This window comes from Myxocyprinus asiaticus, chromosome 20 (genome assembly GCF_019703515.2).
Source record: "Myxocyprinus asiaticus isolate MX2 ecotype Aquarium Trade chromosome 20, UBuf_Myxa_2, whole genome shotgun sequence".
Taxonomy (NCBI): Eukaryota; Metazoa; Chordata; class Actinopteri; order Cypriniformes; family Catostomidae; genus Myxocyprinus; species Myxocyprinus asiaticus.
In genome coordinates, this window is record NC_059363.1 from 44,314,605 (window position 1) to 44,330,131 (window position 15,527).

Genomic DNA, 15,527 nt, shown 5'->3' on the forward strand with positions numbered 1-15,527 from the left:
CGATGAGGACACCTCGTTCTACCTTATCCCTAACCTAAGCATGTGTGCCAAGACAAAGGACATTCATTGGGTTTGTCCAAGCAACCCCTTTGTTGGAGAGACGACTAACTACCTCTGCGGCCTAAGAGCCAAATTCTCTGAACAAAAGTGTCAAGGTAGCATGTCTGTCAAAGATGAAGGAACAGAGACAAAGGTAGAGTGATCAGGCAGTCACTGGCTCGTTAACACACCAGCCACCAATGTTCTAATGTCATACGACCACCATGATACAGCCACTAAACTAATACTACCAAACATTGCACATTGACGATATTGTCCTCCATCATCTCAGCGTCGACAAGCATGATGCGGAAATTGAGATCATGGACGCATTTAAAGGTCACAACCTTACCACTGATGACACCCTTCAACAGCAGCTTCAGGCTGAAGGGATGAAATTAGTGAAGTTCAGTCTCAAACCGGCTGACTTGACCACTCTAATTCCTAATCACATAAAGCAGATCGTCATCCTACCAAGAACACCCTATCAGTCTGGTCGCCCTCGAGCTCCTCCTTAATGGTTGGATCATCACGGCAATTACTGCACACGCCATGTACAGGTACATTCAAAACCTACAGGCCAGACTGGACTCCCTCCTTCTCGTACAGCCACATTTTACACACCAGTCTGAGCCCATCCCACAGGTTAACCCCAATCATATCCAAGGATAAGCCTTTTAACCTCTAACCCTCCTTTCCTTTCCTCTAATGTTTTGGTCCTAGTATCCATTGTCAGGTTCTACTATGATTTTGTGTTATGACCAAAGAACAGCAAAGGACTGTGTTATGGTTAATGCTGTGCCTACCTATAACTTGGAATGTTTTTCTTTATGTGTGATGAATGTAGTTTTAGACTTAGTTAGAAATTCTATGCCCAGATGTGCCTCAGTCTCTGCCCAGATGATAAAGCCTCTGTGAACTCTATGAACTGTATGGACTGTGAAACCATTTTCTTTTCTATCAGGAAGACACAAAGGGGGGAAAGTTGGGTGCTTGGATAGGAGACAAAGGCAGGCCTACACACAGTCATAAAGCCTGACTGGGGCCTGTAGGAACACTCAAATCCTGATAACACAAGAAAAGGCACCAAAATCAAACAAAGGGAGTCTAAACAGACTACAGATCCCATCGAGCCTTGCTCACTTTACACCTAGGTGTGAAATTCTGAAGGATCGAACTCTCAACTCCTACTGGATGAAACGCACAACAGAACGTGTCCCTCAACCATGATGTCATTGCGAGTATAAAACCCCAGAGAAGCTTTGCTTCCAGCGACAGTATTCGCCGTATCTAGTTGCAACCCTGCTGTTCCCAGGTGTAGCCTCGTTGCCCAAGGAAGTAATATACGTACCTGAACTTTGGCAATCTCGCTGGACGGGCCAAGATTCTCTGTGTTCCACTGAGCACGCTGATGGATCCGAAGGAGACTGCCGAGCAATGCTCGTCTCACCCTTTTGCCTACAGAAATGAAGAAGATTTCTCTTCCTTCTTCAGCCGAGTTGACTTCGCTGATATCTCCGCCAACCCACTGAGGATAAGCTGCCATACCGCCCACCGACAGAGCGAGGAAATCACCCGAGCTTTGAGGAACCGAGTCGGAGTCAAACAACAGACGAACACACATTCTACCCGCATCCTCACGCAACTCAAGCAAGGTTATTCCTATTATTTTGTATATTATTATTTTTTGTATACAGTCCTCTTATTTTGTGTATACTTTATATTGTATATTATTAGGTGTATATTGTGTTGTTTAACAGATGTGTAAACTGTGTTATGTGTAAATCAGATGTTTATTGTAACTGTCATACTGCTGTGTTGCTTAGAACCGCACCCAAGACTTTCACCCACTGTTGCAATTGTGTATATGGTTGAGTGACAATAAAGGGATTTGATTTTGATTTATAGTGATGTACAGCTTTCGAATATTGAATATGTTGAGGTGAGTTTGAAGTGCACATTATGTTGATGCATGTAGCATATTAGTGCAGGTATTAAGTTAAAATGTTGATTTAGTAATTAGAGAAAATGTTTTTTGTTTTTTTTTAGTTAAAGACCCTGACAAAAATTAACCATGGTTTTACTATAGTAATCTTGTAGTAACCATAACTGCTGTCATTGTAGTAACCATAACTGCTGTGGTTTTCTGAGCAGAAATCATAGTTTTGATATAATTAACCATGGTTTTATAACAGTAATACTGTAGTTTCTATTTAGTAACCATGATTTTACTATATATTGTAACCATGACAGTAACCATGTTTATATTGTGTTTACTATGATTTTACCACAAATGCCATGGTTAAATTATGGTTACTGTTGTAAAACAATGATTGTTATTTAAGGGCAAACCTGTTGAAGTGTTTACCAAATAGATTATTCTTTGGATTTGGCCACAAATTATGTCAATTGAGCTTAATGTTGATTACGTCCCGCCTTTTCTATAATTTTTTTTTTTGTGCAAAAATCAAGGTTACAATGAGGCACTTACAGTGAAAGTGAATGGGGCTAATTGTTAGGGGGTTTAGAGGAAGACATAAGAAATGTGAAACTAATAATTGTATAAAAGCAATTTCTTCTGTTAAAACCTATTTTTTGAGATGTAAAGTTGTTTATATCATCGTTTTTACAGTTGTTCTATGGTTTTAGGGTTTACAGCGTTACGTCATCATCGCAACAATGTTGCAAAATCGGATATAACTTTACAAAGTAAAGGTTTGCAAAGTAAAGGTTTCACTATCAAAATCCTTGTCTAAACTTTTGGGGACTGCAGACAGCACACATGCCACATACATCACAGCTAATGTTTAATCTTTAGCCTGAGTGCTGCGAATGAGACACAAAAACCCGCGTTTATATAAAAAATCCCTAATATTCACTTATGAACCCCATTAGTTGTGTAGTAAAGTGTGATTAGAATTTGAAGTGCTTAATACATAGGCTACGAATCCGAAAATGGCAATATATGCTGAACACTTATATGCTGAAAATAAATTTTCATAAATGTTTTTTTACTGATATAAAAATGTCTCGTACACTGGCGGCCAAAAGTTTGGAATAATGTACAGATTTTGCTGTTTTGGAAGTAAACTGGTACTTTAATTCACCAAAGTGGCATTCAACTGATCACAAAGTATAATCAGGACATTACTGATGTAAAAAACAGCACCATCACCATCAATAATTTTTTATCAAATCTATACAGGCCCCTTTTCCAGCAGCCATCACTCCAATACCTTACCCTTGAGTAATCATGCTAAATTGCTAATTTGGTACTCGAAAATCACTTGCCATTATATAAAACACTGCTGAAAGCTATTTAGTTCATTAAATGAAGCTTAACATTGTCTTTGTGTTTGTTTTTGAGTTGCCAAAGTATGCAATAGACTGGCATATCTTAAGGTCAATAATAGAAAAAGAAACAACTTTCTCTAGAAACTCGTCAGTCAATCATTGTTTTGAGGAATGAAGGCTATTCAATGCTTGACACTGCCAAAAAACTGAAGACATACACTACAGTCTTCAAAGACAAAAGACAACTGGCTCTAACAAGGACAGAAAGAGATGTGGAAGGCCAGATGTACAACTAAACAAGAGAATAAGTACATCAGAGTCTCTAGTTTGACAAACAGACGTCTTACATGTCCTCAGCTGACAGCTTCATTGAATTCTACCCATTCAACACCAGTTTCATGTACAACAGTAAAGAGAAGACTCAGGGGCGCAGGCCTTATGGGAAGAATTGCAAAGAAAAAGCCACTTTTGAAGCAGAGAAACAAAAAGAAAAGGTTAGAGTGGGCAAAGAAACACAGACATTGGATAACAGATCATTGGAAAACAGTGTTATGGATCTTAACCCCTTTGAGCTTTTGTGGGATCAGCTAGACTGTAAGGTGCGTGAGAAGTGCCCAACAAGACAGCCACATCTATGTCAAGTGCTACAGGAAGCGTGGGATGAAATATCACCTGAGTATCTGGACAAACTGACAGTTAGAACACCAAGGATCTGCAAAGCTGTCATTTCTGCACGTTTGATGATAACTCTGAAGTAGTTTTAGTTCTGAAATTTTTTTTCCAAATTGTAATAGTAATTTTTTCACAATATTGTCAGGAAATACATCAGGAGAATTGGATGCAAGTGCAGTAAGGGCAATTTAATGTGGATCAGGCAACAGTACAGTTCAAAAAGCAGGCAAAATCCAATAATCAGTACAGGCAGAAGGTCAGGCTATTGGCAAATAGAGGTAACAGGGCTAGAGGCAAACTCGTGGTCAAAACAGGCAAAGGTACTTTAACAAGAGATCAGGCTGACTATGAAGGCTTGGTAACATCTTAGACACAAGGAATAGAGCGTATACTTCACACTGACAAAATATGACAAGGTTTCTTATAAAGGGTGCAGTCATAACTGTGGTGAGGAGGTGCAGGTGAGGCTGATCAGAGTTCAGGTGATTGGGATCGAGGTAGTGCATTGTGTTGTGGGAATTGGAGTCTGGGGCGGCCATGTTTGGAGGCAGCGTTGCTTGCTGGGAAACATGGGAAACTCTGAGTTCATGACAGAACCCTCCCCCAAAGAGCCCACTCCGGAAGCACTAACTCTCTTAGGACTCCCCCTAAGGCGAGGACCAGGGCATTCAGGATCAGGAGGCCTGGGAGGCGACCGCAGGGCAGGGACAGGTTCAGGAGGCCTGGGGGTGGCCACAGGGCAGGGATAGGTTCAGGAGGCCTGGGAGGCGACCACAGGGCAGGGACAGGTTCAGGAGGCCTGGGAGGTGGCCAAAGGGCAGGAACAGGGTCAGGAGGTGGAAAAACAGGAGTAGGAGCTGGCTGAGTCATAGGAGGTGGAGTTTCTGGGGTTGAGGGCAGAGCCTAGGGATGCTTGAAGGCAGGCAGAGCCAGGAGAGGTTTGACGGGTGGAGCCATGGGAGGCAGAGCCAGGATATTCCTGAGGGGCGGAGCCAAGGTAAGCAGAGCCATGGGTGGCTTGAGGGGCAGAGCCATGGAAGACTCTGAGGGCGGAGTCATCGTGGTCAGGAATGATTGCAGTGACTGGGGGATGACCTCTGTGGTCGTGAGCAATGGCAGTGACAAGGGAACGACCTCTGTGGTCGTGAGCACCGGCACTGACTGAGGAATGAACTCCGTGGTCATGAGCATTGGCAGTGACAAGGGAACGACCTCTGTGGTTGTGAGCACTGGCACTGACTGGGGAACGACCTCCGTGGTCGTGAGACTGGGGAACAACATCCGTGGTCGTGAGTACTGGCAGTGACAAGGGAACGACCTCCGTAGTCGTGAGCACTGGCAGTGACAGGGGAACGATCTCTGTGGTCGTAAGCACTGGCAGTGACTGGGGAACGACCTCCGTGGTTGTGGCAGGCATTGGCTCTGGGACGTTCGAGGCTACAGGTGTTGGCTCTGTGCCGTTCGAGGCTACAGGCATTGGCTCTGGCTCTTTAACCGTGGCAGGCATGGGCGCCGGCTCGTTTACCGTGGCAGGTATGGGTGCTGATACCCTGTGAGGAATGGCCTTCATGGCCAAATGCACCGACATCAGTGGGGGATCATTCACTTTGGAAGTGAGTGCTGAAAACAATGAGGTACACTCCGTGGTCGTTACCGCTGACTGCGATGGGGAATTGACCACCGGAGCTTGCCTATTTTTAGCCCCCCCCCCAAAATGTAATTAGTCTAGCATATCCGATTTTCAAGGGTTCCATGGTTTTGTTCGGAGGTTGCAGTGTTTTCTTGACAATAGGCAAAGAACGATGTAACAGCAGAAGCTCAAGATGGATTGATAGATCAGTGAATGAGTTGAGGGTAAGATGTTTATCCATGTATGCCAGTTTGGTTGAGATCTCTGGATTTAAACCTCGACAAAATATGGACTTGAGTGCAGTGACATTAAAACCACTTCTAGCGGCGATTGTTCTGAACTCCAGGGCATAATCAGACACACGGTGATTCCCTTGAGTGAGGTCTAAGAGTTTCTCTCCCATTTTTCTGCCATCAGGTGGGTTAATAGCGATAATCCGTGTAGGAGGAGGTGATGCAGAGATAGCTTGTGTGATGAGATCAGTAAGGTATTGTTGTTGTTGTTCCATTAACTGTCCATGATGAGTGAAAGCTTGTTTCCACTCCATGTTGTCTGCTGCATCCATGAGGATCAGCAAAGTATTCTATTAGGAAATACACCAGGAGAGTAGGATACAAGTGCAGTAAGGGCAGTTTAATGTAGATCAGGCAACAGTACAGTTCAAACAGCAGGCAAAATCTAATAATCAGTACAGGCAGAAGGTCAGGCAATTGGCAAACAGAAGTAACAGGGCTAGAGGCAAACTCATGGTCAAAACAGGCAAAGGTATTTTAACAAGAGATCAGGCTGACTATGAAGGCTTGGTAACATCTTAGATACAATGAATAGAGCGTATACTTCGCACTGACAAAACGTGACAAGTTTTCCTATAAAGGGTGCAGTCATAACTGTGGTGAGGAGGTGCAGGTGAGGCTGATCAGAGTTCAGGTGATTGGGATAGAGGTAGTGCATTGTGTTGTGGGAACTGGAGTCCGGGGCGGCCATGTTTGGAGGCTGCGTTGCTTGCTGGGAAACTGAGTTCATGACAGTTATTAATGTCCTAACTATTCATTGTGACCAGTTGAATCCAACTTTGGTGAATAAACGTACCAATTTCTTTCCATAAGAGCAAAATCTGTACATTATTCCAAACCTTTGGCCGCCAGTGTATATACATGTGCAACAAAGGCCTATATTTCAAAATATGACAAAATTTGCCATTTTCGTGTATGTAAACACTTGTGGAATTTAAATGTATACATAGATGTTCAAATATATTAACTCTAATTGTATGTGTTCATATATGGCCATATATCAGATTTAATAATTGCAACAGGCCTAATTATTGAATCCTCATTTGTGTTTGTAGTCTACATATTTATTGCACATCTAACCTTAGATAAGTTTTCTTGCATTGTTTGAGGCAGAACATTTTAATACAAAAATTATTATGGGTCTTCCAATACCCACAGGTTTCATCAAATGTATGGTATTTGTGTGTGTAATTTTATTTTTTGCTTGCTAACTGCATATTCAGGTATTTTGCACCAAAATGTTTACATGTGATTGCATTTAAAATGTAATTAACAACCCCAAAAATGCTGCAAATTGCATCGCAAAATTTGAGAAAAGCCGAAGCAAATTCAGTCATTTTGAAATCATGAAAATTGCCGTGAAATCCTGGTAGGACTGATTGTAAGTGTCTCACTGTACCCAGATTTTTGTTTTATTTCACGAAAAAAAGGGACGAGTCTAAATTAATTTTGGTTGTCTACAACATTATGCCACAAATGCTGTCGATTGAGCTTAACTTGTATTGAACCCGCAACATTATTTTAATGATGACGGTAACGCACGATTGAAGTATGCAGCAGGCGAAACTTCAGTAGGATGGGCTTTTATCCTGAGCATGATCGAGGGGACTGTGATTGGTCTAGTTCGCAGGCAAACACTACCCTATTTTCCACTGGACTGCTCGATTCCTGCACACTGTTCTTGCGGCTCGCTGGCTGGCCATGGCGTTGCGGACTTTCCGAAACTTACCTTGCTTTTTAAGTGCACTCGCCGTGTTGCTTCTCAGCAGTGGCCCGTCCAGGGTGCTCGCTTGTCCTAGCCGCTGTTTATGTTTCCGTACCACTGTCAGATGCATGCATTTAAACCTGGAAACTGTACCCGCTGTTCTTCCACAGACAACAATCCTGTGAGTAGATGAGACTTTATTCGAAGTATTTTAAAAGTGTTTTATTTTGCTTATCTGCTCGGAAAAAGAGCTGTATCCATCTTAAAAGTTACACAAAACTTCACTCGGTGTAAGTTGTCATCGTTGTAATGCATTATTTATGGTTTGTTGCACTGAATTTGTATGGAGCTCGCCGGTTATTTATTGAGTACAAACGAGTCTGAGGGAAGTTAGAGTGCTCTTTTGAAAGTCTCGGTCTCATTGTAACATTCCTCATCTGGACGAGTCTTTGTTTCGCGCACACAACGGCTGTTTCAAAACCTAGTGAGCTCCCTACCTAGTCCACATTTTTAGGCTTCACTGGAATCAGCTCAGTTCACGCGCACACAGTCGAGTCAACTGACACTGAACGCACTTATGATACCCAAAATGCTGCATGATCATATGATAACAAATAAATAAATAAATTGCATCTGCTGGCCAAAATACTCTGTAGATTGGCAGCTCACTATGTTTTAAGACACAGCTTTCTACTCTTGACCAAGTCTGCAGTGGCACACTTAACAAAACTAAGTTTTGCATGTGTGTGTGTGTGTGTGTTTATATATATAATATACATACACCGATCTGCCACAACATTAAAACCACCTGCCTAATATTGTGTAGGTCCCCCTTGTGCCACCAAAACAGTGCCAGCCTGCATTCTGAGATTATATTCTTCTCACCACAGTTGGATAGAGCGGTTATCTGAGTTACTGTAGACTTTGTCAGTTCAAACCAGTCTGGTCATTCTCTGTTGACATCTCTCATCCACAAGGCGTTTCCATCCACAGAACTGCCGCTCACTGGATGTTTTTTGTTTTTGACACCATTCAGAGTAAATTCTAGAGGACTGTTGTGTGTGAAAATCCCAGGAGATCAGCAGTTACAGAAATACTCAAACCAGCCCGTCTGGCACCAACAATCATGCCATGGTCAGAATCACTGAGATCACATTTCTTATGGTTTATGTGAACATTAACTGAAGCTCCTGACCCGTATCTGCATGATTTTAAGCACTGCACTGCTGCCACACAATTGGCTGATTAGATAATCGCATGGATGATTGTTGGTGCCAGATGGGCTGGTTTGAGTATTTCTGTAACTGCTGATCTCCTGGGATTTTCACACACAACAGTCTCTAGAATTTACTCTGAATGGTGCCAAAAACAAAAAAACATCCAGTGAGTGGCAGTTCTGTGGACGGAAATGCCTTGTTGATGAGAGAGGTCAACAGAGAATGACCAGATTGGTTTGAACTGACAAAGTCTACGGTAACTCAGATAACCGCTCTGTACAATTGTGGTGAGAAGAATATCATCTCAGAATGCTATTCTGAGATGTGGGTTGGCGCAGTTTTGGCGGCACGAGGGGGACCTACACAATATCAGGCAGGTGGTTTTAATGTTGTGGCTGATCGGTGAATATAGCCTATGTATATAATGGATAAAGAAAGAATTTTGTATGGGACATCCAGTCAATCTAACAATTGACCTCATTTACTTGTGTGCCTTTGTTGAGGGTTATACATGTCCAGGACATTCTCTTCTGTTAAAATGTCCAACAGTTTATCTTTTAAAGCTGTAAAATACACTGTTGCATTATTTCACATCTTTTAATGTGCAGTAATGTTATTTTCCCCTTTTATTTCACCTCTTTTGATTAAAGTGTTGGCTTCAATGCTTTGATGTGATCGCAACAGTAACAGCATTGTGTTACACAGTCTGTCTGATGAATGAATGTCTTTTTCAACTGCTTCTTTATATTTAAGCAGTACTGTGTATGTTTCAGTCTCAACAGGACCAGCATTGATTAGAGCATGATCGCATGTGTAGCACATTAATTCAAATTTCTGTGGTGCACTGTCAGAGTTTACATATGAATAAAAGTGTCTTTTCAAAATTCTTTCATTTTATTAAATACACAATTTAATTTAATTAGTGGTATATTTAATGGGGATAATGTTTTTTTTAATTATATATAATTAGAATTAAAATTTTAATTTAATATTTAATTATAATACAAATTTCAATTTACTAATTTATTCACAAAATAATTTTAAAATAAATGGGTACATTGATTGATTAAGTGATTGATGAAATTTTGTACATTTAATTCATGAATTCTGATTTCTTTGGATCTCCATAGTTGTACCTGGGTTTGGTGCTTAAACCCGAATCAATTTGTGAACTCCTACTACGTACTTAGTATGTACTTCACTGGTGACTATAATGCACATCCTTTTGAAAAATGTAGTAGGCGAAAGTTCAATGGCTCGTTGGACATATCGGATCAGTTTCCTGGTGCTACAACATCTATACAGTTTTACTATAGCGCATGACTTGTAAGGCAACACATGTTAATAACCAATTGTCGTTAATTACTACAATTACAAGCTTGTTCGAGTGTGATCAAATTGCGCAGTAGCTCAACTGATAGAGTGTTGCACTTGCGATGCAAAGGATCAGGATACGAGTCCTGAAGAGCACGCGAGTTAACACGCTAACCGATAGTGTCTTAGAAGCACCACAAAATGATATTGTTGCTTCAGTTATTCTGTTTTTCACCTCACATTTCACCTTACTTTTCTGACACTATCAGTAAGGTTTAGTGTAGGGAGGTTGGTTTTGTTGATTTAAAACAAGATAGAGCATTAACCTTAAAAACCTCATCTTTTTGGGAGAAAATTTAACTCGCTTTTAGTGCCACACAGTGGACATTTCACCTCAGAACTGCTGCGATACGTGTAATGATCTTTGTAATTTCTTTTGTGCAAAAATATCACCACAGTCACATAATTTCATGATATCAGGGTGTAAAACTCCACATCTGTCTGCAAGACATTCACTCTTGTATCAAACTCACTGGATTGAGCATAAAAAGCCCCTTGAGTTCAGTACTGTGCTGACCACAGCTGATAAACTGATCTAAGGCCAAATGGAATTGATAAGCTTTATGTAATTAATAATAATAATTTTAATAATTTTCATACTTGATGGGCTTGATAAAAATAACGTACTTGATGGGCTTAAAAACAAATTGTGTAATTCTCCAGTTCATGGATCATTCCTACCAAAGTTGCCAGTCCATCGCCCAAACTATCCAGAGTGATCACTTTGAATTCAGCAACAGGACGTCGAAAGATCTGCTGCTGAAATTGGTCTATACCAAACTACTGCCCCCAGTGGCTGAAGCTGAAAGTGTTGTCGTGGAAAAATGTCCATAGGGATGTCCACGAATAATGTAGCGTGTGACTGCAGTGTTGCCAGCTTTCACAACAAATTGGGCTCATTTGAAATCACAATCATGGGTTAATATAAAAGAATCATGGGTTGTGTTTTTGGGATAATTTAAAAATGTACTGCGGTCACCAAGAGGTCTGATGGTAGGCACTAAAGAATGAAAATACAACGTCTTATTCATGTATAATAATTCCCGGAATGAATATCTGGCAACCACACTGGCACATCTTAATAATCAGTGCACTGTGCAGCAGTATCTATACAGTTGGCAACGATATTTCCACAAATAGAATGTTCGCCCACATGATACATTGTTTCCTGCGATTGTTGCTGTGTAAATACATTTATGCAGCAGCTGCATCTGCGGCTTCTGTATAAAGGCAGAGTAAGGACAGACAGCTCTCAATAAGCATTTAGTGAGTCACGTCCACATCAGAAACTTGCACAACTGTTGAGAAATAGCAGTTATTAATGACAATAATACCATGAATAGGTAAAATATGTGAGAAAGTTCTAAAAAGACTGGTCAGATCAGATCAGTCCAAACGAAGACAGAAAAACCTCATGTAAATAATAACTACTGTAAAATTTGTGGCTTATAGACGTATGGGAGGCTAGTTCAGGGTGACACATATTGTAACATACAGGCATATTATTATTTTTTATCTCTCTTTGAAAAAAAAACATCTCATACGATGTAATTCACAGAAAAAACACACAGAAAAAACAAAACAAATACAACAATAATAATAATAAAAAAAAACAAAGCTGTGTAAATAAGTGTTGGTCATAAAAGAGATAAAATAAAATGAATAAATAGGTCTTAATATGGAAATATACAAGCAAGCCTAGTTAAAATCATTAATATACTACACTGTTGTCACATGACCTCACTACTTTATGGCATCCAGTTATCATCTTGAAAACAAATACAGTTTATATTGCATTTATTATCTAATTTTGTGTAAAAAATGTATTATTCTTTGTCAGTCCAATCAAATAATGGCTCAAGAAAAAGATTAAAATATTGCAGTTGACCACAAACTGCCTTCTTTTTGTCTTCTGCCTTCCATTCAGAAAAACATTAGTGTCCAGCTCTAATCTAATTTAAAGAAACAAGCTATTTAGATTCACTTAGATTAGATAAAAGTGGAGGTTTAGCGGTTCAGATAAGATAATGACGACATATCATACTTAATTCCTCCAATTGTGCCTTGCCTTTATAAATATGTATTCTAAAAGTATTCTTATATTCTGAATACGTTACTTTTTATTTGAAGTATTCAGAATACTTTACTGAATACATTTAAGAACGAGTATTCAGTATTCAGCCCAGAATACTTTCTTAAAGTAATCCGCCAACCCTGACTGTCAAGCTCCAAAAATGACATAAAAGAACCATAAAAGCACCATTATAGTAGTCCATATGACTCGTGCATTTTATTCAAAGCCACTTGACATGCGATAGCTTTGTGAATCGCAAAAGGCTACATTTAATAAGTAAATAAAGGCTACATTTAATAAGTAAATAAAGGCTACATTTAATAAGTAAATATAAAGTATGCATGTGCAGCGCGTTAGTGAATGACGCGGCTCTGTTGACACACATACTTAGCACTGGCAGGCTTGTGATGCACTCATCCTCTTTAGAATGGCGCACAATATGTGAGTGCTTCACACGAACAACATCTCTGATATAGATGCGCAATAGTTTGGTTTGCTTATAACGTACATTTAGAATGGCACCGGAGGAGCATTTCACTAGATTTCGAATTAGAAGCAAATTAAACTACTGTGAACTAGCCCAAATGCAGACACTTACAGGACTTCCTGGAGTGTTCGACCATCAAAATAAAAGCCTGAGGGTTTTAAAGTTAAGGGTGCATGACTGAAATGTATTACTCTTGTATTTCAAAATTCTATAAGTCAAAAATAATAATAATAACAAATAATAATTATTTATTATTATCATCATTATTATTTGTTTACAAATTACAACAATAATTAAGCTGACTGGGTTCCAAAAAATAACTGAGAATGAAAAGTGGACTGACATCTTACAACTAAAGTAAGCAAAAACAGATCTGAAGAGATATTTAAAGTCCAGAAACAAGTTGAAAAAAGTGTGCAAAGAAAACTGGCTTCTTTTCTACTGAAGACTTTCACTGGAATTACTATTATTTTTGCTGCTACATTATCCAGTAGACTAGTTAACAATAAAGTTATTCTTAATAGCCTGTACATTTATATTGAAATAATGTGTAGTTACACTCTTAAGAAAAATGGTTCTTAACAGTACCAAATAAGGGTACTTCGTCTTGTAACAATAGCAGAACCCTTTTTGGTGCTAAATAGAACCCTTTTTAAAGGTTCCCTAAAGAACCATTCTTTAAAAATGCTTTATAGAACCTCAGTAGTGCTATAAAGAAACTTTTTGATGCAATGCTTTTTTAGGTTTTTTAGGTACATTATTGCCTCAATTATGGGTTTACTTTAAATATAAACAAACAAACAAATAAATAAATAAATAAATATATAAAGCAAGGCATGTGTATCAATTAAGTACTTTTATTTTCTATCCAAATGAAAAAATAAATTACAGCAATCATTAGTTGGATACATTAACAAATGATTTTGATTAAATAATTCCAAATGCATAAATCACTCATATTAATAAATACATCAACAAATACATAATGTGAAAAAGTAAATAAATGCATATGCAAATTAAATAGTAGATAATTACATTGCTCCACACATGAATATTGGAATAGACACTTGTAGTTTTTAAAAAAAAATCTTTTATAGAGAGAGTATTTTTCTTCCATACTGACAACAAATCCTTTAAAGGGATATTTCACCCAAAAATGAAAATTCTCATCATTTGCTCACCCTCATGCCATCCCAGATGTGTATGACCTTGTTTCTTTATTAAAACACAAATTAAGATTTTAAGAAGAATATTTCAGCTCTGAAGGTCCTCACAATGCAAGTGAATGGTAATCAGAACTTTGAATCTTCAAATCCACATAAAAGCAGCATAAAAGTAATCCATAAGACTCTAGTGGTTAAATCCATGTCTTCTGAAGGAATATGATAGGTGTGGGTGAGAAACAGATCAATATTTAAGTCCTTTTTCACTATAAATCTCCACCTTTGACCAGCCCCTATCAGTAGGTGGCGACATGCACAAAGAATGTGAATCGCCAAAAAACAGAAGAAGAATGTGGAAGTGGAAGTGAAAGTGAAAGGTGATTTTTTTTTATAGTAAAAAAGGACTCAAATATTGATCTGTTTCTCACCCACACCTATCATATTGCTTCAGAAGACATGGATTAATCCACTGGAGTCTTATGGATTACTTTTATGCTGCCATTATGTGTTTTTGGAGCTTCATTGTTCTGGTCAACATTCACTTGTATTGTAAGGACCTATAGAGCTGAAATATTCTTCTAAAATCTTAATTTGTGCTCTGCAGAAGAAATAAATACACATCTGGGATGGCATGAGAGTGAGTAAGTGATGACAGACTTTTCATTTTTGTGTGAATTATCCCTTTAAGGTAGAGCAAAGTCCCATGAAAACACAAAATAGATGTAATGAAGGCTAAATTCACTTAAATATCTGCACAATCCTCTATGATGTCTTCACTCTGCAGGTAATGAGGTTGTGGGGTCCAACAGTGTCTGTCTGAATAGAAATACACAATTAGGTTCAGAGTATGTGTTTTAGCATGTGGACAAGATATGTTAAAAATTCCTAATTTCTATATGTATCACAAATTCAGTCTTTATCACTAACATGCTTAGTGGAGATAAGTATCCTCACTGAACACAGCTGGAAAACATAATGTATCTGCTTTTTAACTGTAAACCTGTGTCACAAAGAAATTACATTGTACTAATTGATTACAGTGTATAAATTCATGGCAAAAAGAAATAATAAAAAAAAGAGAGATAAAAAGGAGTACTTAAAGGAATAGTTCACCCAAAAATGAAAATTCTCTCATTATTCACTTACCCTGATGCCATCCCAGATGTGTATGACTTTCCTTCTTCAGCAGAACCGAAGTGAAGATTTATATAAGCAGATTTCGGCTCAGTTTGTCCATACAATGCATCTAAATGGGTGCCATCAGGCTGCTGGCTATGTGTCGGCCCAAAAGGCATATTTAGGCAGCATAAAAGTAATCCACATGACTCCAGTCGATCAATTAATGTCTTCTGAAGCAAATCGGTAGGTTGGTTTAAGAAACAAATCGATAATTATAAAAGTTGGAAGTGCGTGCTTTGTATACAACAGAGGAATGAACGTCACGCGAGAGTTGGTCCATTTCAAACAGGAATTCAGCGCTGGTCAGAAGCAATGATTTAAAGTTAAAAACATTTTAATTATCGATTATTTTTTAAACAAATGTATCAATTTGGTTTTGAAGACATTAATTGATCGACTA

The 15,527-nt window shown here is 38.9% G+C and overlaps 1 protein-coding gene across 1 annotated transcript in view; it reads left to right on the top strand.

Moving 5' to 3' along the window:
• The first annotated feature begins 7,584 nt into the window (after positions 1-7,584).
• LOC127410926 (peroxidasin homolog) overlaps positions 7,585-15,527 on the top strand; it is a 120,664-nt gene continuing 112,721 nt past the window's right edge. Inside the window, exon 1 of the mRNA XM_051646178.1 lies at positions 7,585-7,814. Within this exon, the coding sequence (XP_051502138.1) occupies positions 7,630-7,814 (185 nt within the window). The 5' untranslated portion in view covers positions 7,585-7,629. The remainder of the gene's footprint in view (positions 7,815-15,527) is intronic.